The sequence below is a fragment of the Nomascus leucogenys genome, chromosome 3, assembly GCF_006542625.1.
Source record: "Nomascus leucogenys isolate Asia chromosome 3, Asia_NLE_v1, whole genome shotgun sequence".
In the NCBI taxonomy this organism is placed as follows: domain Eukaryota; kingdom Metazoa; phylum Chordata; class Mammalia; order Primates; family Hylobatidae; genus Nomascus; species Nomascus leucogenys.
The window spans coordinates 16,533,732-16,555,312 of NC_044383.1; the positions used below are offsets into that span (position 1 = coordinate 16,533,732).

Sequence of the window (21,581 nt, forward strand, 5' to 3'; positions counted from 1 at the left end):
ATTCAAGACTGTTTTTCCTACCTCTTCAGTGCCTCTTTTAGTGATATGAAGTTAAAATCAGGTCCTGTGAGTTCTCACCTAAATTTTGGTTCTTATGAAAGTGTTTTTGTGTGTAGATAGTTGTTAAATTGGTGTCCTTGCAGGGACAACAATCAGTGGAGTCTTCTCTTCTGCCATCTTGCTCCATCCTAGAGTCCCAGGTCTTGCATTTTTTGATGATATTGTAAACTGTATGTTTTTTTCCCAAAATTTTATTAAGTTTTCAAGTATACAGAAAAGTTGAAAGAATTGTGCAGTGAATAATCATCTATATGCCTATTGGATTCTACAATTAACATTTTTCTTTGTCTGTTTTATTACATATGCATTCATCTACTCCTGTATTCATCCATCAATCCATCTCATTTAAAAAATGTATTTCAAAGCAAGTTGAAGACTTCAGTATATTTTACACCTAACTACTTCAGCATGTGTAGCTCAACTATAGTTCAATATTTGCTGATGATCCTTTTTTATCTTTAAGGTAAAATTTACATGTAATGAAATGCACAGATCGTAAGTGTATTGTTTGAAAAGTTTTGACAAGTGTATACATCTGTACAACCTAAACCTCTATCAAGATATTGAACACTAACAACCCCAGAAAATTGCTTCATGCTCTTTTTCAGTCAATCCCTGAACCAGTCCTTCAGAGGCAACTCTGTTCAGAAATGCTTTTACTCTAAGTTAGTTTTGTCTATTCTAGAATGTTATAAAATGGAACGTATATTCTTGTGTAAGGCCTCTTTCATTCAGCATAATTTTTTAAAAAATTCATTCAGCGTGCCTGACCACAGCAATGACCAGCCCTCATTAGGGCCCCGGATGATTTTTGGTCTAATAATGCATGCTAGCATTGATGTTTTTTGGTATGAACAGGAAGAATTATGCAGCAGGCTTTATTTTAAATGCCAATTCATATTACTCTGTTCAAGCTGAGTTGAGATGTTGAACTGATTTACTATAGACTTTATAAAAACGGCTCCAGAAGAGTAACAAACTGAAATCTTTGAGATGACACAGGTTGGAAATATGTATATAACTGCACAAGGTGTCAATTCTGCTCTACCGTGCAGTTTTAGTCAGTTTTAGTTGCATAGGTTTCCATTGTATTTATAGTCTGTTTATGCTAAACCTGGCCAAAGATGAGCACTGTCCACCACTAAAATGGCCTCTGCCACTTTGAATTCTGTTCTAATTTTGTGGCCAGAATGTGGTGATCAAAACGTTCAATCTTTTTACAGTGGCATAGGAAGACGGCAAAAATTTCCTAAAGTGCAATCGATTTTCAAGTGTATTCTGCCTTGTTCTAAAACTTTAAGTAGGTGTATTTGACGGTATTGAGGTCATTTGTTATGATGCTGTTTCAGTTAGTCTAGGTGTATGCCCTTGTACATTTTGCCCATAACTTTTTACAAAGTACTTCTTTTATTGCACATTCAGAGAATTTCATATATATATGTCTGGTATGCATGTCCTTAAACTTCCAATCTTGTTTTGTCTCTTGGAGACTGTTGAATGCAGCTCATCTAGGAAGGGGATGGAACTAGATTCTAAAATTTATTTGGGACCATGGGAATGATAGTTGAGGAGAAAACTATTTGCACGTGACAGATTTCTAGATACGTTTTGCTGCTAGTTTTATGTAATATTTATTGAACATTTTGACAAAGACTTATTTTTGTAAGCCTACAAGTGGTTATTTAAAAGTTTAAAGAAACTTGACCAAAAGACAGTATAAAAACACTGGCACTTGAATGTTGAATGTCACCATATGTGTGAAATTATTTATTGTGGGGTAGTGTGAGCTTTTAATGTTGTCATATTAAATTCTTAAGTCAAATTAGGCAGACCCGGCATTGGCAGTGTAGCCATAACTTTCTGATATCAGTAAAAACAAAATTGGAGACTTGAAATTAAATCATGCCAAGGTTTTGATACACTTGCATTTATTTATTTATTTATTTATTTATTTATTTTAGACAGAGTTTTGCTCTGTCACCTAGGCTGGAGTGCAGGAGTTCAATCTTGGCTCACTGCAACCCTCCCTTCCCTTCAAGTGATTCTCCCGCCTCAGCCTCCCAAGTAGCTGGGATTACAGGCGCCGGCCACTGTGCCTGGCTAATTTTTGTATTTTTAGTAGAGACGAAGTTTCACTGTGTTGGCCAGGCTGGTCTCGAACTCCTGACCTTAAGTGATCCTCCCACCTCGGCCTCCCAAAGTGCTGGGATTATAGGCATGAGCCACCATGCCCGGCCTACATTTGTTTTAAGATATTAATGAAACACTTCAAAACACTGAATACGAAGTGTCTAGATTCTCAGATGTTTGTTGTGTGAGTTTTGTTTAGTTGTGTGTTTTTTTTTTTTCAGTGAATGTCTGGCACACTGCAATCCTCAAACGTGGTTATCTTTGATGTATTGGCATAATCAGTGACTTATACATTCAGCAATAGCATTTAAGCAAGTTTCATCAGCAAGCAATATTTTCAACTAATAAATAAGGTTTCAAAAATAGTGTAAGGATTTAAACTTGCTGAATGTAAAGGTTGAACCTCAAGTCACTGTAGCTTTAGTAATTGTTTATTGTATTGGTTTAGATATTAGCACTGCATATACTGTGCATATTCTGATTTTATTAAAATAAAAAGTTGAACTGCACAGTCTCAAAAAACATTCATTCAAAGTGTTATATGTGTAAGTAGTTTGTTCCTTTTATTTTTGATTAGTATTTTATTGGATGGTGTGTCATGTTAGAGATTCAGGCAGGAGTTGATGTTACAGTCATGAGTCCAAGATCTAGAAGGCAGGCCAATAGGTTGGAAACTCAAGCAGGAGTTAATGCTATAGTGTTGTGGCAGAAATTCTCAGAGAGATCTGGTTTTGCTCTTAAGGCCTTATTGGATTGGATGAGGTTCTACCCACATTATAGAGGGTAATCCGCTTTACTTTAACTGATTATAGATATAAATCACATTTACAAAATACCTTTGAAGCAATAAAGTGATTAAATAACCGGGTCCTATTCCCTAGCTAAGTCCTATACCATAGCCAAATTGATACATAAAACTAAAACTAACCATCACAGATGGACATACTTCCATTTGTTACTACACTTGATCTTAGCCAAAAGGCCGAGAAGCAATTACTTCCATTTGTTTATCTATTAATTTGTTGATAGGCTGTTGTACTTTTTCTAGTTTTTGGTATTATAACTAAAATTACTCTGAATATTTGTCTATCAGTTCTTGTATGGATACAATATTTTCATTTTTCTCTGGCAAATACGTAGGAGTGAAACTGCTATGTCATAAGGTACATGCATATTACATTTTTATAGCAAACCGCCACGAAAATTAGATTGTGGTGATGGTTGCACATCACTATGAATTTACTAAAAGTGAATTATACACTTATAGATTTATGAATGAATTTTATGGTATGAAAATTTCCAACATGCATATACCATTTTACATTTCACTAAGAATGTATCAGAATTCTCATTTAATCTTACCATTATCAACTTTTGGTGTTGTCAGTCTTTATAATTGTGAGATGAAGCCTCACTTTGTCGCCAGGCCGGAGTGCAGTGGCATGATCTCTGCTCACTGCAACCTCCACCTCCAGGTTCAAGTGATTCTCCTGTCCCAGCCTCCCCAGTAGGGAAAGAAGGGAGGGAGGAAGGGAGGGAGGAAGGGAGGCACGTGCCACGACACCCGGCTAATTTTTGTATTTTTAGTAGAGATGGTGTTTCACCATGTTGGCCAGGCTGGTCTTGAACTCCTGACCTCAGGTGATCCGCCCACCTCAGCCTCCCAAAGTGCTGAGATTATAGGTGTGAGCCACTGCGCCTGGCCATCATTGTGGTTTTTACTTGTATTTCCTTGATGACTGCTGATGTTTATCCTTTCAATGCATATTGGCCATTTATATATCTTCCTTTGTGAACCTTTTGCTCATTTTTATTGGGTTATTTTTTTATTACCGAGTTGTATTATTATTGAGTAGAAGCTCTTTATATGTCCTAGATACTGGTTGCATTTTAGATATATGTCTTGCAAATATTTTCTCACTGTCTGTGGATAGTATATTTATTTTTTAAGTGATGTCATGAGCAAAACTTTCAATTTTTATAAAGTCAAATTTATCATTTTTTAAAATTTTATTGCTTTTTGTCTCTTATCTAAGAAACTTTTGCTTCCCTCAGGTTGAGAAGATGCTGCTTTGTGTTTTCTTCTGGAAATTTCATATTTTTTTCTTGTATATTTAGGTCCATGATTTTTCTTGAATTAGTTTTTTTTTTTTTTAATATGGTGGAGGTAGGAATTGAGGTTTTTTCTTCTCCTTATCGATATTCAGGCATTCTGTTTGTTGAAATGACTTTCTTCTCCCCATTATTTTAGCACTTTTATTGAAAATAAGAAATAAGATGACTTTATAAGTGTGGGCTTTTTTTTTTTTTTTTTTTGAGACGGAGTCTTGCTCTGTTGCCCAGGCTGGAGGGCAGTGGCACCATCTCAGCTCACCGCAACCTCCGCCGCTCAGGTTCCAAGTGATTCTCCTGCCTCAGCCTCCCAAGTAGCTGGGATTATAGGCATGTGCCCCATGCCTGGCTAATTTTTTTTTTTTTTTTAATTTTTATTAGAGACAGGGTTTCACCATGTTGGCCAGGCTGGTCTTGAACTCCTGACCTCAAGTGATTTGCCCGCCTCGGCCTTCCAAAGTGCTGGGATTACAGGCATGAGTCACCATCCCCAGACTTCTCTCTGTTTTTCTATTGACCTGTAAGTCTTTTTTTTATGCCAATTCCAGACAGTCTTGCTTATTGTAGTTTAAGTCTTCAATTCCTTTTGCATATGTGAACTAAGTTTATTCTTTTGTTTCAAGATTTCTTTGGTTATTCTAGATCCTTTGCCTTGCCATACATTTTTAAACCAACTTTTTATTTTCTACAAAAAAGCCTGCTGGAATTTTGATTGAAATTACATCACGTCTGTAGATGAATTTGGCATTTGAACCATATTAAGTCTTCTAATCCATACCATACCAATATACTGGGCATGGTATATCTCTTTAAATATTTGTATCTTCTTTTATGTCTCAGCAACGTTTGTTTTCCTTTTCTTTTTTTTTTTTTTTTTGAGACAAGGGCTTACTCTGTCACCCACTGTAGAGTGTAGTGGCATGATCATAGCTCACTGTAACCTTAACCTCCTCAAATGGTCCTCCCACCTCAGACTCCCAAGTTGCTGGGACTACAGGCATGTGCTACATGACCAGCTACTTTTCGTAGAGACAGGGTCTCACTATGTTGCCCAGGCTGGTCTTGAACCTCTGGCCTCAAGCAATTTTCCCACCTTGGCCTCCCAAAGCACTGAGATTACAGGCAGGAGCCACCGCACCCAGCCTGTTTTCTTTTCTTTTTCAATATATAGATATTGTACAATTTTTGTGTTAAAGCTATTTTTTTTTAATGTTTTTAAGGATAGGTGCGGTGGCTCATGCCTGTAATCCCAGCACTTTGAGAGGCCGAGGTAGGAGGATTGCCTGAGCCCAGGAGTTTGAGACCAGGCTGGGTAACACGGTGAGGCCCTGTCTCTACAAAACTTTTTAAAAATTAGCTAAGTGTGGTGGCATGCATCTGTGGTCTCATCTACTCTGGAGGCTGAGATGGGGGAATCACTTGAGCGCAGGAGGTTGAGGCTGCAATGAGCTGTGTTTGCACCAGTGCACTCCAGGGTGACAGAGTGAGATCCAGTCTCAAAGAAAAAAAAAATTAAATTATTTTAGTTTTTTAAGTGTTAATGTAAATGGAATCTTTTTTTAAAATTTCAGTTTCTAGTCATTAGTTGCAATTTCATAGACATACAAGTAATTTTTTATAATGATCTGTATCCTGTGACTTTAGTAAGTTCATTTGTTCGTTTTAGTAGCTTTTGTGAAAATTCCTTTAGTTTTTCTATATGTATAATTATGTCATTTGTGGATAAAGACTATTTAACTTCCTTCCTAGTTTGTATGCATTTTATTTCTTTTTCTTCCTTACTGTACTGGCTAGGATGTCCAGTATGATGTTCAATAAAAGTGGTGAGTGCATGCCAGGCGCAGTGGCTCACGCCTGTAATCTCAGCACTTTGGGAGGCTGAGGTGGGCGGATCACAAGGTCAGGCATTCAAGACCAGCCTGGCCAACATGGTAAAACCCCATCTCTACTAAAAAAATACAATATTATCTGGTCATGGTGGCGTGCATCTGTAATCCCAACTACTCGGGAGGCTGAGGCAGGAGAATTGCTTGAACCCAGGAGTCAGAGGTTGCAGTGAGCCAAGATGGTGACACTGCACTCCAGCCTGGGCAACAGAGCGTCTCAAAAAAAAAAAAAGTGGTGAGAGCAGACACCCAATCTTAAGGGGAGAAAAATATTTTGCTTTTTTTTTTTAAAAAAAAAAACCCTTTATCAGATTGAGTAGATTCCCTTCTACTCCTAGTTTGCTGATAGTTTTCATCATGAATTGATATTGAATATTTTCAAATGCTTTTTTTCTAAATCTATTGAGATGATAATATAGGTTTTAATTTTTACTATGCTAATATGATAGATGCCAATTGATGTGTAGCTTCTTATTCTGGAATAATTTTAGATTTACAGAAAAGCTGCAAAAATAATACAGAGTACACCTAGCATTCTTGTATACTCTTCACCCAGCCTACTGGGTACATAACCACAGCACATTTGTCAAAACTAAGAAATTAACATTGGTATAATACTCTTAACCAAACTAGAGACTTGATTTGGATTTTACCCATTTTTCCACTAATGCCATTTTTCTGTTCCAGGATCCAGTCCAGAATACTACATCAACTGTAGTCATCATGTCTGCTTAGTCCCTTCTGGTCTGTGACAGTTTTTTAGTCTTCCCATGTTTTCTTTGGTCTCAGCAGTTTTGAAGATTATGGGGCAGGTATTTTGTAAAATGTCCATCAAGTTGTGTTTGTTTGTCTCTCTTTTATTATTATTATTATTAGACTGGGGTTATGGGTTTTAGGAAAAATACCACAGAAGAGAAGTGTATTTCTCACTGCATCATATCGATGTAAGTTAATAAATACGACTCATCACTATTGATGTTAACCTTGATCACTTAGTTAAAGTGCTGTCTGCTAGGATTCGCCACTGTAAGGTTGCTATTTTTCCTTCTTCCATCTCTTATTTTTGGAAGCAAGTGACTGAATCCAGCCTACACTCAAGGAAAGGGGAGTTATACTCCACCCCCTGGGGGGGGAATATTTACATACATTAGTTGGAATCCTAAAATAACACTTTTTTTCCTTCTTCCTCATTAATTTTTTACTTAATCATTTATATCAGTATGAACTCATGGATATTTATCTAATCTTTTGGTTAGATTGTAATACTACTGTTATCTTATTTTTTTTTTTTGAGACGGAGTCTTGTTCTGTCGCCCACGCTGGAGTGCAGCGGCGCGATCTCGGCTCACTGCAAGCTCCGCCTCCCGAATTCACACCATTCTCCTGCCTCAGCCTCTCAAGTAGCTGGGACTACAGGCACCCGCCACCGCGCCCGGCTAATTTTTTGTATTTTTAGTAGAGACGGGGTTTCACCGTGTTAACCAGGATGGTCTCGATCTCCTGACCTCGTGATCTGCCCGCCTCGGCCTCCCAAAGTGCTGAGATTACAGACGTGAACCACCGTGCCCGGCCTTGTTATTTGTTTTGTTGCTCAAATTTTTCCAACTGCAGCTGTTGAGAGCTCTTTCAGGTTGGTTCCTGAGTCCTTTTGACATGCCCTCCATCTTTTCTTTTCTTTTTCTGGCACTACAAGATGCTCTAGGTTCATCTTGTAGACCTCCTGCCACAGCCTTAGAATCAGCCATTTCTCAAAAGAGCCCTGATTCTTTCTCTTAGAGAATGGTATTTAGAAACCAAGATCTGGGTTTTGGCTATGCTCATTGCTTATGGTTTATCACTGTTTCTGGGCCTTCTCAGTGGACAAAACTAGGATATAATTATGTATATGTACATTAACCCATGCATAGACATATACTTTTATGTATGTATCTATTTGTATATATTAATATCAACATGAGTTCATACTGGTATCTCTCTAGCACCATAGGGTTCATTCTAGCCTTCCTTTCTTACTTATGTTAATTCTGATACAATGTTTGTTTTATTCCAATGCAACTGATACATTAAGGAATAACTTGGCCAGGCGCAATGGCTCAAGCCTGTAATCCCAACAGTTTGGGAGGCTGAGGCAGGCAGATCACCTAAGGTCAGGAGTTCAAGATCAGGCTGGCCAACATAGTAAAACCCTGCCTCTACTAAAAATACAAAAAGTAGCCGGGCGTGGTGGCATACGCCCATAGTTCCAGCTACTCAGGAGGCTGAGTTGGGAAAATCGCTTGAACCCAGGAGGCAGAGGTTGCAGACGGAAAAGATTGCGCCACTGCACTCCAGCCTGGGTGACAGAGCGAGACTCAGTCTCAAACAAACAAACAAACAAAAGGAATAATTTGAGTATGGTACATATTTCACATTTCTTTTGTATGATTTCATCCTTGAGGAACACTAGATGAACAGAGAAAATTGCATCCATCTGAATCAAGCCAAATTGGGATACATAAAATGCACACACAGACACACATATGCCTCAAACATCTACAACTACCTTAGTTCATCATATGTATTATCCAATAAGGTTACGTTTTGCTATTCTTTTACATTTGTGAACCTGTATAAGAATGCCATTCTTTTACATTTTTGAATCTGTATAAGAGTGCTATTTGTTTACATTTGTGAATCTGTATAAGAATGCTCTTCTTTCACATTTGTGAAGCAGTGAGGGATATATATACCCCAAACACATCTAAATGTGTGGTTCAAAAATACCAAGCAGTGAATGCAATAAGAAAGCTTTAGGTATTGAGGAGAAACTTGAAATAATGAAGTGTTTATCAAAAAACAAAATAGCGTAACATCTTCCAAGCATAAAGTAATCCACATTGAGGACCTTGAAAAACAATACCATGAAAACAAAAGAAACATCTATGATGGCTTAACTTGAAATGCTATGGAGTCAATAAGAACACAGCCTGAAGAATTAGAAGAAATAGAAAGATTGTTGAACATTTGAATTGAAAACCAAACAGGAACATTTTTTCTTACAATCAGAAAGAAAGCACTGTATATGAAGACTTTCAAAGAAATTGCCACATCTTGCAGAAGTGGTTCCATTTAGTGCAGATAGTGGCTGGATTTGTGGTTTCAAACATTACTACAGGCCGGGCACGGTGGCTCACGCCTGTAATCCCAGCACTTTGGGAGGCTGAGGCAGGCAAATTACCTGAGGTTGGAAGTTCGAGACCAGCCTGACCAACATGGAGAAATCCCGTCTGTACTAAAAATACAAAATTAGCCAGGCATGGTGGCGCGTGCCTGTAATCCCAGCTACTCAGGAGGCTGAAGCAGGAGAATTGCTTGAACCTGGGAGGCACAGGTTGTGGGGAGCCGAGATCGTGCCATTGCACTGCAGCCTGGGCGACAAGAGCAAAACTCCATCTTTAAAAAAACAAACAAACAAACAAACAAAAACAAAAGAAACAAAATTACTACAATTTCCAAAGCCTTCAGCTGTCAGCAGAGCCAGAGTCCAGCTGGGAAAGGCAAGTACAGCTGAGAAAGTAGCAAAGAAGTCCAACAGTGACACAGAAGTTAATTAAGAAGAAGGCCATTTATTGGATTGAAATTCTAGCTTAGATGAAACAGATATCTGTTATAAATGCCTTCCTTGAAGGACCTGCAAATCAGTCAGGGGAAAAAAAAAAATGCCTCAGGATTTAAGACTTTGAAAGTACTGTGATGTTTGAGTCCAACCACAAAACCAAGGATAATGAGCCACACCCATCCACATGTGCTGTAACAACTTTCCCATTGGATTTCAAATAACCCTTCTTCCATCACTTCATAGTAACTCAAAAGCTGTAGCCTTTATGATGCCTATGTTCACAAACTTTAGGTGTTTTAAAGCTAAAATACCACGTTCATTGTAGTATTATGCATTTCTTAATCATTTCTTATATAAAACTATGGTACTATTTTAAAATTAGGTTCCTATTTTTGTTCTAATCTTTCACTGAATAAGTTTTTAAATGTTGCGCTACTAGCTTCATTTTTCCCATGAGACCTATGGTTTTTATTGTACAATTTACACAGCATAATAATTTTTAAGAACACATAAGTTGTGTTGTAGCAGAACTGACTATAACTTCTTTCTCTTATGGTGAGAAACCTGCCTCCCATTATCTACAGTTGATTTACTTATTTATTCAACCCTACCCTACGTGTAGAGTAGTTTGAGAATTGCTAACCCATACTCTAGAGAGAGGTAGATTTGCCAGCTAGAAGGGTGCTGATGTATGGTTCCTTTTGTCTTTAGCCTTATAGTATCCAGTCAAAGTACAGTTATCCAAAGTTTCTTAAGTCAGATCCTTTCCCCCATCCCTTCCCCTTTAGTAAGGTAATGTCATATATTAGTAATGTGGTTCGATTTATTTGTCATTTTCTGCATTCTATCCTGGGATTTCCCTATCTTGGCTGACTTGTTATTAAATTTGCATGCAGCAAAGTCCATTTTTGGGATGTATACCTCTTTGTATTTTGACAAGTGCATTGAGTCATCTATCCAACACCCCAGTACCATACAGAATAATTCTATCACCCTAAAAATTCCCCTGTATGCCCCCTTTACAGTCAACCCTTCTATTCTTCCTCAACCCCTGGTAACCATGATCTGTTTCTTATTTTTATAGTTTTGCCTTTTCATGATGTCATATAAATTGAACCATATTGTATATAGCCTTTTGGATCTGGATTATTAAATTTAACAGAATGCATTTAAGATCTGTATACACTGTATCCATTCAGTAGCTCATTCTTTTTAAATTGATGTATATATTCCATTATATGGAAGATATATATATTTATATATATATACACACATATTTGGAAGATATATATATTTGTTCATTCACCTATTGAGGGACATCTTGGCTTTTTCCACTTATTGGTGATTATGAATAAAGCTGTTATAAACATTTGTATATAGGTTTTTCTGTGAACATAAGTTTTCCGCTCATTTGGGTAAGCCCCAGGAGTGGAACCACCAAGTTGTATGGCAAATGTATTTCTAATTTTATAAGGAACTGCTAAGTTGTCTTTCAAAGTGGCTGTACCATTTAAAATAGCTACCAGCAATTAAAGAGAGTTACTCTTGCTCTGCATCTTTCTCAGCATTTGGGATTGTTCCTTTTTTATTTTAGCCATCCTAATAGATATATAGTATTATATCATCATTGTTTTAACTTGCATTTCACTAGTGACAAATAATGTTGAGTATCTTTTCATGTGCTTATTTACCATTTAAAAATATTTTTCTGGGCCAGGCACGGTGGCTCATTCCTGTAATCCCAGCACTTTGGGAGGCCGAGGTGGGCAGATCACCTGAGGTCAAGAGTTTGAGATCAGCCTGGCCAACATAGTGAAACCCTGTCTCTACTAAAAATACAAAAATTAGCTGGGCGTGGTGGCGGGTGCCTGCAGCCCGGCTACTGGGGAGGCTGAGGCAGGAGAATCACTTGTACCAGGGAGGCAGAGGTTGCAGTGAGCCGAGATGGTACCACTGCACTGCAGCCTGGGACACAGAGCAAGACTCAGTCTCAAAAAATAAATAAATAAATAAACTTCTTTTGGTAAAGTATCTGTTTATATATTTTGCCAATTAATCTTTTTTACTTTTGACTTATTTTAATATTTATTTTTTTAAAAATTTACATAGTTTTTAGAGATGGGGTCTTGTTCTGTTGCCCAAGCTGGAATGCAGTGGCTCACTGCAGGCTTAAACTTCTAGGCTCAAAATCCTCCAGCCTCAGCCTTCTGAAGAGTTGAAATTACAGGCACAAGCCACTACGTTGGCTTTTATTGTTGGAGTTTTAAGAGTACTTTAAATATTTAGGATACAAAATATTAAGATGTGATTTATTTAATGTGTGATACAAAATATTAATATGTGATTTTTAAAATGCGAATTAATATGTGACTTGTAAATATTTTTCCTCATCTATGGCAGGTATTGTTAATCTCTTTAATTTCTTTTATCTTTCATAAAATCTAATTTATCAATTCTGTTGTTTTATTGATTATGCTTTTGGCATTGTATTTAAAAACTAATTGCCAGACTTTAGGTTACACGGTTTTTTCTCTTGTGTCTCATTTTTAAAAGTTTTACTGTTTCAGGTTTTACATTTTGGTCTATTATCCATTTTGAGTTAATTTTCTATGAGGCATGTGTTGCGACTCCTTTTTTTTTTTTTTTTTTTTTTAAAAAAAAAAGGATGTCCAGTTGATCTAGCACCAAGTTTTGAAAAGATTTTTTTCCCCATTGAATTGCTTTTGTTACTTTGCAGAAAAAAAAGATTGACTATATTTGTGTGGATCAATGTTTGGGTTAATGCATCTTCCTTTTGCTAATACTACATTCTTAATTATTGTAGCTTTACAGTTACTCTTGGAAATCAGGTAGCGTGAGTCCTCCAACTTTGTTCTTATTCAGAATTGTTTTGGCTATTCTAGTTTTTTTGTTTTGTTTTGTTTTTTGCCTTTCCATAATACATTTTAGGATCAGCTTGGATTTGGATTGGGATTACATTGGATCTACAGGTTAAATTTGGGAGAACTGACATTTTAGCAATATTGAGGTTTTTTCTTTTCTTTTCTTTTTTTTTTTTTTGAGATGGAGTCTCGCTCTGTCGCCCAGGCTGGAATGCAGTGGTGCAATCTTGGCTCACTGCAAGCTCCGCCTCCCGGGTTCACACCATTCTCCTGCCTCAGCCTCCCAAGTAGCTGGGACTACAGGCACCCGCCACCACGCCCGGCTAATTTTTTGTATTTTTAGTAGAAATGGCCTTTCACTGTGTTAGCCAGGATGGTTTCCATCTCCTGACTTTGTGATCCGCCCGCCTCGGCCTCCCAAAGTGCTGGGATTACAGGTGAGAGCCACTGCGCCCCGCCTGTTTTCTAATTCATGAACATAATATATCTCTCCATTTACTTACTCTTTGATTTTTTTTCATCAGAATTTTATACTTTTTGGCATCTAGATCTTTCACATATTTTGCTAGATTTATACCTAAGTGCTTCAGTATTTTTAGTGCTATTGTAAATGGTATTAATTTTTAATGTCAAATTCTAATTGTTCATTGCTGGTGTATAGAATACAGTTGACTTTTGCATTTGTCTAATGACTAATGATGTTGAGCATCTTTTCAAGGGCTTATTGACCTTGTATCCTGTAACCTCACTAAACTCAAGTATTAGTTCTAGAAGCATTTAAAGAAATTCTTTGGTATTTTCCACTTAGGAAATTTTGCCATCTATGAATAGAGATGGTACTGGCATAAGGACAGACATATTGACTAATAGAATAAAACAGAGAGCCCCAAAATAAATCCTCACATATATCACCAGTTGATTTTCAACAAGGGTGCCAAGACCATTCAATGGGGAAAGGACAAGCCATTTAACAAGTGGTGTTGGGAAAAGTAGATATCCATATGCAAAAGAATGAAGTTGGTATGAAAGTAGAAAAGGTAGAAAAGGCCTAACAAAAATTAACTAAAAATGGACCAAAGACCTAAACTTAAGAGCTAAATTCAGCTAAAACTACTGAATTCATCTATTAGCTCTAGTAGCTTTTTCGTAGATTATTTGGGATTTTCTCTATATAGCTATATGTCATATGTGAATAGAGATAGCTTTACTTCCTCCTTTCCAACTTGGTTGCCTTTTCTTTCTTTTTCTTGTCTAACTGAACTTGCAGCACACTGTTGAATAGCAGTGATGAAAGCACGTATTCTCGTCTCCTTCCTAATTTCAGGGGGAAAGCTTTCAGTCTTTCACCATTGACCATGATTATAGCTGTGGCTTCTTTACAAATGCCCTTTATCATGGTGAGGATGTTCCATTTATTCCTGGTTTGCTAAGAGTTTTTATGGTGAAACGATGCTGACTTTTGTCAAATGCCTTTTCTGTGTCAATTGAGATGAACACGTGGTATTTTTCCTATTAATGTGACATATTACATTGATTGATTTTCTTATGTTGAACCACTTTTGCATTCCTGGAATAAGTACTACCTGGTCGTGGTGTATAATCCTTTTAATGTGTTGTTGGATTTGGTTTGTTAGTATTTTGTTGAGGATTTTTGCAACCATATTCATAAGAGAAATTGCTGTGTACATTTCTTTTCTTGTGATATCCTTATCTGGCTTTGGTATCCTAGAAATGCTGGCCTCATAGAATGAGTTAGGAAGTGTTCTCTCCTTTTTTATGTTTTAGAAAAGTTTGAGAAAGACTGGTGTTAATTCTTTAAATGTTTTATAGAATTCACCAGGGAAGACATCTGGTCCTGAACTTAATTTTCATTGAAGGGTGTCTTTCTTTTCTTTTCTTTTTTTTTAATACTTTCTGAATTACTCTACTTATAATAGTTCTGCTGAAATTTTCTTTTTCAGTTAGTTTAGGTGACTTGTGTGTTTCTGGGAATTTGTCCATTTCTTCTAGGTTATTTAATTTGTTGACATATAATTCTTATTATTCTGTTGGAATCCTTTTTATTTCGGAATCATTGGTATTACTGTCCCCATTTTAATATCTGATTTTCATATTTCTTTTTTTCTTTGTTAATTTAGGGAAAGGGTTGTCAATTTTGATATTTTCAAAGAAATAACTTTTTATTAATTCTATTATTTTTCTCTTGCCTTTTATTTATCTCCACTCTAATCTTCATTATTTTATTCCTTGTGCTAACTTTAGGTTTATTTTGCTTTTTTCTCAAGGTGTACAGTTACCTTATTGATTTTGTATCTTTCTTTTATAGTAGTAATCAGAACTATAAATTTCTGAGCACTGTCTTCACGGTATTCCATAAGTTTTTTTTTTTTTTTTCTTTTTTTTCGAGACAGAGTCTCGCTCTGTCGCCCAGGCTGGAGTGCAGTGGCGCGATCTCCGCTCACTGCAAGCTCCGCCTCCCGGGTTCATGCCATTCTCCTGCCTCAGACTCCCAGTAGCTGGGACTACAGGCGCCCGCCACCACGCCCGGCTAATTTTTTGTATTTTTAGTAGAGACGGGGTTTCACAGTGTTAGCCAGGCTGGTCTCAGTCTCCTGACCTCGTGATCCACCCGTCTCGACCTCCCAAAGTGCTGGGATTACAAGGCGTGAGCCACCGCGCCCAGTCTGTATATATGTTTATAATAATTATATAGTTACCGAATCAACCCTTTTGTGAATATATAGTGACTTTTGTTTATTGTAACAGTTTTTGACTTAAAGTCTGTTTTGTCTGATATTAATATAACCACTCCAACTCTCTTTTGGTTACTAATTAAATTTTTTCCCACCATTTTGCTTTAAATCTATTGTTGTCTTTGGATCTAAAATAAATATTTTGTAGACATCATAGTTAGATCATATTTTTTTTGCATCCTGCCAGTCTTTGCCTTTCGGAGAGTTTAAGCCATCTTCATTTAAAGTTATAGATAACAAGAAATGACTTATTTATGCCATTTTGCTATGTATTATCTATATGTCTTATAGCTCTTTTGCTCTTCATTTGCTTCACTATTGCCTTTACACTTAGTTTTTTAAAAAATGTGTATGTTTTTGGCAAGCATTTTGACTTCCTTCTCCTTTCCTTTTGTGCATATTTGGTTGATATTTTCTTTTCTTTTCTTTTTTTTTTTTTGAGACAGCATTTTGCTCTTGTTGCCCAGGCTGGAGTGCAATGGCAAAATCTCGGCTCATTGCAACCTCCTCCTCCTGGGTTCAAGCGATTCTCCTGCCTCAGCCTCCTGAGTAGCTGGGATTACAGGCTTGTGCCACCACACCCCGCTAATTTTTTATATTTTTAATAGACATCGGCTTCTTCATATTGGTCAGGCTGGTCTCAAACTCCTGACCTCAGGTGATCCACCCACCCCAGCCTCCCAGAGTGCTGGGATTACAGGCGTGAGCCACAGCTCCCGGCCAATTCTATAGTTTTGAGTATATTCAGAGAATTGTACAACCATTACCACAATTAATTTTAGAAAATTTGTATTACCCCAACAATTAACCACCCACCTATCAGCAGCCATTCCCTATTTTCTCCCAGACCTCCCCTACTTTCACCCCACCTCAGTAGATACTCACCAATCAACTTTCTCCCTCTATGGATTTGCCTGTTGTGATCATTTTATACAAGTGCAATCATACAATATCTGGTCTTTTCTGATCAACTTTTCACTGAGTATAATGTTTTCAAATTTCATCTGTGTTGTACCATATATCAGTACTTTATTTTTATTACCAAATAATATTCCAATATTGCCATTTTCATATGATAATTAACATTACATTAAATAGCTCTGTACATAAGCCTTTTAGGATAGATTCCCTGATACAGAATTAGTGGATCAAAGAGAGTAAACCTTCTTCTCCTCATTGTATTTCAATCTTATTTATCTGTATACCTCAAAAGATGACATATGTGATTTTACTTTAATTACCTGAAAAATTAAACAAAGATTAAAGAGAAACTCCTTCTTGACCACTGTACGTTCACACTCCAACCCCCACACCTTGGTGCTGTTCCCCTACTTTCTATCCCTAGAGGCAGCCATTATCCTGAGTTTGGTACATATTCTTCTAATTCATTTTTTAAAAGTCTCTCCTTTATCTCTATGTATATATTTGTATGTATATGTAAACACACACATTTTTAAGGGTTTTAAATGACATGTTATTTGGAGGTCAATAATAACTCCAACGTGATGCCTGCAATATAAATCACTATGTCTATTATTATTATTGAGACGGAGTCTCGCTCTGTCACCCAGGCTGGAGTGCAGTGGCATGATCTCGGCTCACTGCAACCTCTGCCTCTCGGGTTCAAGTGATTCTCCTGCCTCAGCCTCCGGAGTAGCTGGGACTACAGGTGCCCGCCACCACACCCGGCTTTTTTTATTTTTAGTAGAGACAGGGTTTCACCATGTTAGCCAGGATGGTCTCAATCTCCTGACCTCGTGATCTGCCCGCCTCGGCCTCCCATAGCCATCACTATGTATATTATTAAATGGAACGAAAACTAATTTATCACTTCTATCCTTTCCATCAATATTCATATCATATAAATAAACCATAGTGTAATGGGAGACCTGAATCCCAATAAGGACTCCAATAGCCCTCCTAATAATTCATACCATTGTCCTCAAGTGAATGCCATATTGTATTTCAGGAGTTTTTTTTTTTTTTTTTTTTTGAGATGGAGTCTCGCTCTGTCGCCCAGGCTGCAGTGCAGTGGCAGAATCCCAGCTCAGGAGCCTTTTCTAATTTTAAGGACGATAAATGGGATTAATTGCAAGAGGCTGCAGATTTAGTATGGAACCAAAAGTTTGATTATAGATTTGATAATTAACTCATTCTTAAACTCCAGAAATACTATCTAACTACTGTATAATTGGAGTAGACAAATCAGCCATTTAAAAAAATGGAACTTTGTGAACTAAGCCAAATATTTAATGGGCACTCTGCTTATATTTCGTAGAGTGTGAGAGAATGAGTCAGGATGACTCATCAGGTTTAACAGGTTTCCCGACTGCTGGACAAAAGCTAAATGTCCATTATTTTTCATTCAAATCTCCCGGATTTTTTTTTTTTTATTATTATCTCCTGGGGATCTTCATGGCAGCTATCTGCAACTATCTTGAATTATCTTATGCAAACCTAGGGAAAGGGCTGAATAATACAATCCCATATCAAAATTATTTTTAAACTTTAAACATTTTAATACACTGTATTAAAAAATACTATGCTGCCCTTTTAGATCATTCTACCCCTAAATCACTCATGCTAAAGTACTATATTGCCATTTTAGAGAAAGAGAAAGCAGTGCTACCATATTTTTCAAAATTTTAGTTAGCATGTAGTGAGTATCAGAAAGATACTAGTTACAGGATTTACCCATATCTCAACCTCACTCTACAACTATCATGGAGAAATGAACACAAGAAATGGAGCTGGGCACTTCCATAAAACAGCAGTTGAGGAATGAGCAGCACTGTGCTGTTGCTGTACCCAAACTAAGAGCTTAGAGGTAGTGAGAAAAACCAAGCTGTGCAGTAAGTCTAATTCAGTTTGGACTTATCTCCCATGCTTAATGATCAGTGTAAAAGAACTGCAACCTTCAGCTTATAGTCAGCAACCACAACCCCTTTCTCACAGACCTGTAATTTTTTTTTTTTTTTTTTTTTTTGAGACGGAGCCTCACTCTGTCACCCAGGCTGGAGTGCAGTGGCGCGATCTCGGCTCACTGCAAGCTCCGCCTCCCGGGTTCACGCCATTCTCCTGCCTCAGCTTCCCGAGTAGGTGGGACTACAGGCGCCTGCCACCACCCCCGGCTATTTTTTTCTATTTTTAGTAGAGACAGAGTTTCACCGTGTTAGCCAGGATGGTCTCGATCTCCTGACCTCGTGATCTGCCTGCCTCGGCCTCCCAAAGTGCTGGGATTACAGGCGTGAGCCACCGTGCCCGGCCACAGACCTGTAATCTTTATTAAAACAAAAACAACAAAAAACTGCATTACAAATTCTGGACTTGGTGTTTTGTTAATCTTCCTCTATTAAATCCTTACAACTCTTCCTGGAGAGTAGGTATCACTATTCTTCCTATTCTTCAGATGAAGTTCAAAGATGCAGGAGACTTGACCAAAGGTTAGCTCGCAACTAGAGGTTGGGGAGAAGCACCTTTGAAACAATGCAGGCCTGCCACTTCTCTCCTGGGCATGGTCTAACCCAGACATGAGTTCAAATAGTTCAGAGGGCAGTGAAGTGGGACAAACGCTTGGCTTAACTGCCGGCCTCTGCTGCCCGGGGGCTGCGTGACCTTCGGCATTCGGACTGCAGTGGCAGCCTCTCTAAAGGGAAGGTCATCCCGCCACCAACCAGATGATCTGCAAGGGCCCTCCAGGCCCCACCATCCACGTGCAGCAGGGTCCACATTCTGACCACCTGGCAAACCTGGTGCGACGGGGGAAACCTAGCCAGGGCCCTCCTTCACTCAGGGCATGGTCATTTAAGTAGCTGAGTGGCCTGATTCGATCCTTGTTTGCTCTTCAAAGTGCAAAATGTACGACCCTAGGCCCGCCCCTGTGGGCAGCTAGGTTTCGCAACCGCGCCCCCAGAGTCCACTGCGGGAAAACTAGGGAAGAAGCCCAGGCGTTCATGGCTCATTGCGTCCCGCTCTACCTCTGTGGTTCGTCGGGGACGACCCTCGGGAAGCGTCCCAAGTGGAGTTCCCACACGCTGCGAACCCACGGCCGGTTTTCTCTGAACCCGCGTCCTTGAGTCCGGGGGGTGGAGGCGGAGAAAAGGGTGCGGAGCGACCCCACACAGGGCCGCCGCCCTCCCACCAGCGCGTCCTGCCGCTCCGGCCGCCACAGGCTGGCATCGCGGCTGCCGCCCCGCCCTCGTCCCTCCACCCCCTGCCCGGGACTGCTGGGCCCGCCCCGCCCCGCCTGCAGGTGAAGCGGCTGCAGCCGCCGAGTAGGTGCGTGGGGATGATCTCACTCGCGCGCTCCGCGCCAGGAGGAGGAGGAGCGGGAGCGGATCCAACTTCCGGGTAGTGGAGCCGCAAGCCACCGGCATCTTGCTTTTTCTTCCCCCTCCTCCTGCGTGCCCCGCGCCGCTCCCTCTTTCCCTTTTATTCTCGGCCCCACCCGCCAAAATGAACAGCTCGGACGAAGAGAAGCAGCTGCAGCTCATCACCAGTCTGAAGGAGCAAGGTAGGCAGCACGCGGGCGCCAGGTGTGGGCAGCCGCGGCCCGTGGGCGGGGACGGCCCCAGGGCGCTGGGGCCAGGGCAGGTGGAAGCCGGGCGGGAGACGTGGCGGCCGCCGTGGTCACCGCAGTAGCTCCGTCACCCGCAGAGAAGCGTCCTCCGTGGCCGGCGCGCCTGGGAAAGCTCTGGACCGAGGATAACGCGGAGTGTCAGGGCGAGTCAGGCCCCGCAGCTTGAGACCCGCTGCCCGCCGGTTGCGTTTGCTGGCGATCGGGGGCTGGGGGAAGGGACGAGGATTCAGTGCGGACGAGGTTGCACAGTGCCACCTTCCTTGCGGGAGAAGCGGGTGGGGCAGGATATTTTGGCTGCTTTGGGCGGCTCAGCTAGCTTGGCCCCACCCTTACACATTTGTTGGCGCTGGGTGGCCTGTAGGGCTGTTTCACACCCTTCCCAGCTTTTCGTTTGGGTTCGGTCTAGTTCCTCTTTCCTTGCCCAGCTGGGATTTTCAGGCCATAATTTTTTTTTTAATCACTTCTCAATTTTAGCAGTTTATTAGTCAGCAAGGTCAACATCCTGCCAGTGTTGAGCTTCCAGAATTAACAGGGTTGGCGCTGGGCGCAGGAGAGCCAGGCCATGCGCACACATTTCTGTACTGCTTGGTAATTGGGGGTTATCCTTTAATAAAGAGCTGCTTCAGTCAGTCATTTTTTTCATCATTTACCACACTTCTGAACCAAACCAGATCAACAACCAAATGCTAACCTGCCACATTTAAACAATTATCGTTGTTACCCTGACCAAAGGGTGGTCTGCGAATGTAGGTCAAGAAAGGGAGGAACCAGCCGAGTGCGGTGGCTCACGCCTGTAATCTCAGCACTTTGGGAGGCCGAGGCAGGTGGATCACCTAAGGTCGGGAGTTCGAGACCAGCCTAACCAACATGGAGAAACCCCATCTCTACTAAAAATACAAAATTAGCCGGGCGTGGTGGCGCATGTCTGTAATCCCAGCTACTCGGGAGGCTGAGGCAGGAGAATTGCCAGGAGGTGGAGGTTGTGGTGAGCCAAGATGGCGCCATTGCACTCCAGCCTGGGCAACAAGAATGAAACTCCATCTCCAAAAATAATAATAATAATAATAAGGAAATAAAGGGAGGAACCATGCAGATTTAAGGGACGTAAAAAGGTGTAGGAACATGTACTTTTCTGAATGTTTTGCTGACATGACCATGTAATGGAAGGATCCCTGCTCTGTGGCAAAACCTGGTATTTAGTTCCAGTTCTTTCACTTCTCTTGGCCCAGCTCCCCAGGTCTGTGAACTTGGAGGAGCCTCTTTCCTTCCGTGGATCTTCTGGTCAATCAAGGCCGACCTGACTAAAGGCGAGGGCAAAACTGGAGGACTTTCTGAGGTCCTGTCCAGTACTCTTACCTGTTGTTCCGTAAAACCATAGACACCGTTGGGAAGTGCACCCGGATTCCTCTGAAGCCACACTCTGGCAAACAAATTTCAACATTACTGTTTACTGTGTGACCTTAGGGAAATTAACCTCTGAAATGGACATAACACATTCCTCTGTGATATTCAGCATCTAGAAAGTGCTGGATAAATGTTAGTCTGTTTGGCCTTCCCAGCACCTTTACCTGGCATCCTAGA

The 21,581-nt window shown here is 39.8% G+C and overlaps 1 protein-coding gene and 1 pseudogene across 6 annotated transcripts in view; one reads left to right on the plus strand and one right to left on the minus strand.

The window, feature by feature from the left end:
- Positions 1–3,092: 3,092 nt before the first annotated feature.
- Positions 3,093–3,184, minus strand: LOC115834617 (annotated as a pseudogene).
- Positions 3,185–19,345: 16,161 nt separating this feature from the next.
- The window catches only part of SHTN1 (shootin 1), a 122,497-nt gene continuing 120,261 nt past the window's right edge, over positions 19,346–21,581 (plus strand). For 5 of the 6 annotated variants that reach the window (XR_004028664.1, XM_003254996.4, XM_030806519.1 and 2 more), the window contains exon 1: positions 19,346–19,934. Coding sequence is in view for 5 of the 6 variants with exons in the window: in XM_003254996.4 (XP_003255044.2) it covers positions 19,877–19,934 (58 nt within the window). In the remaining variant the exon portion in view is untranslated. The remainder of the gene's footprint in view (positions 19,935–21,581) is intronic. The other variant, XM_003254995.4, reaches the window with a different exon arrangement.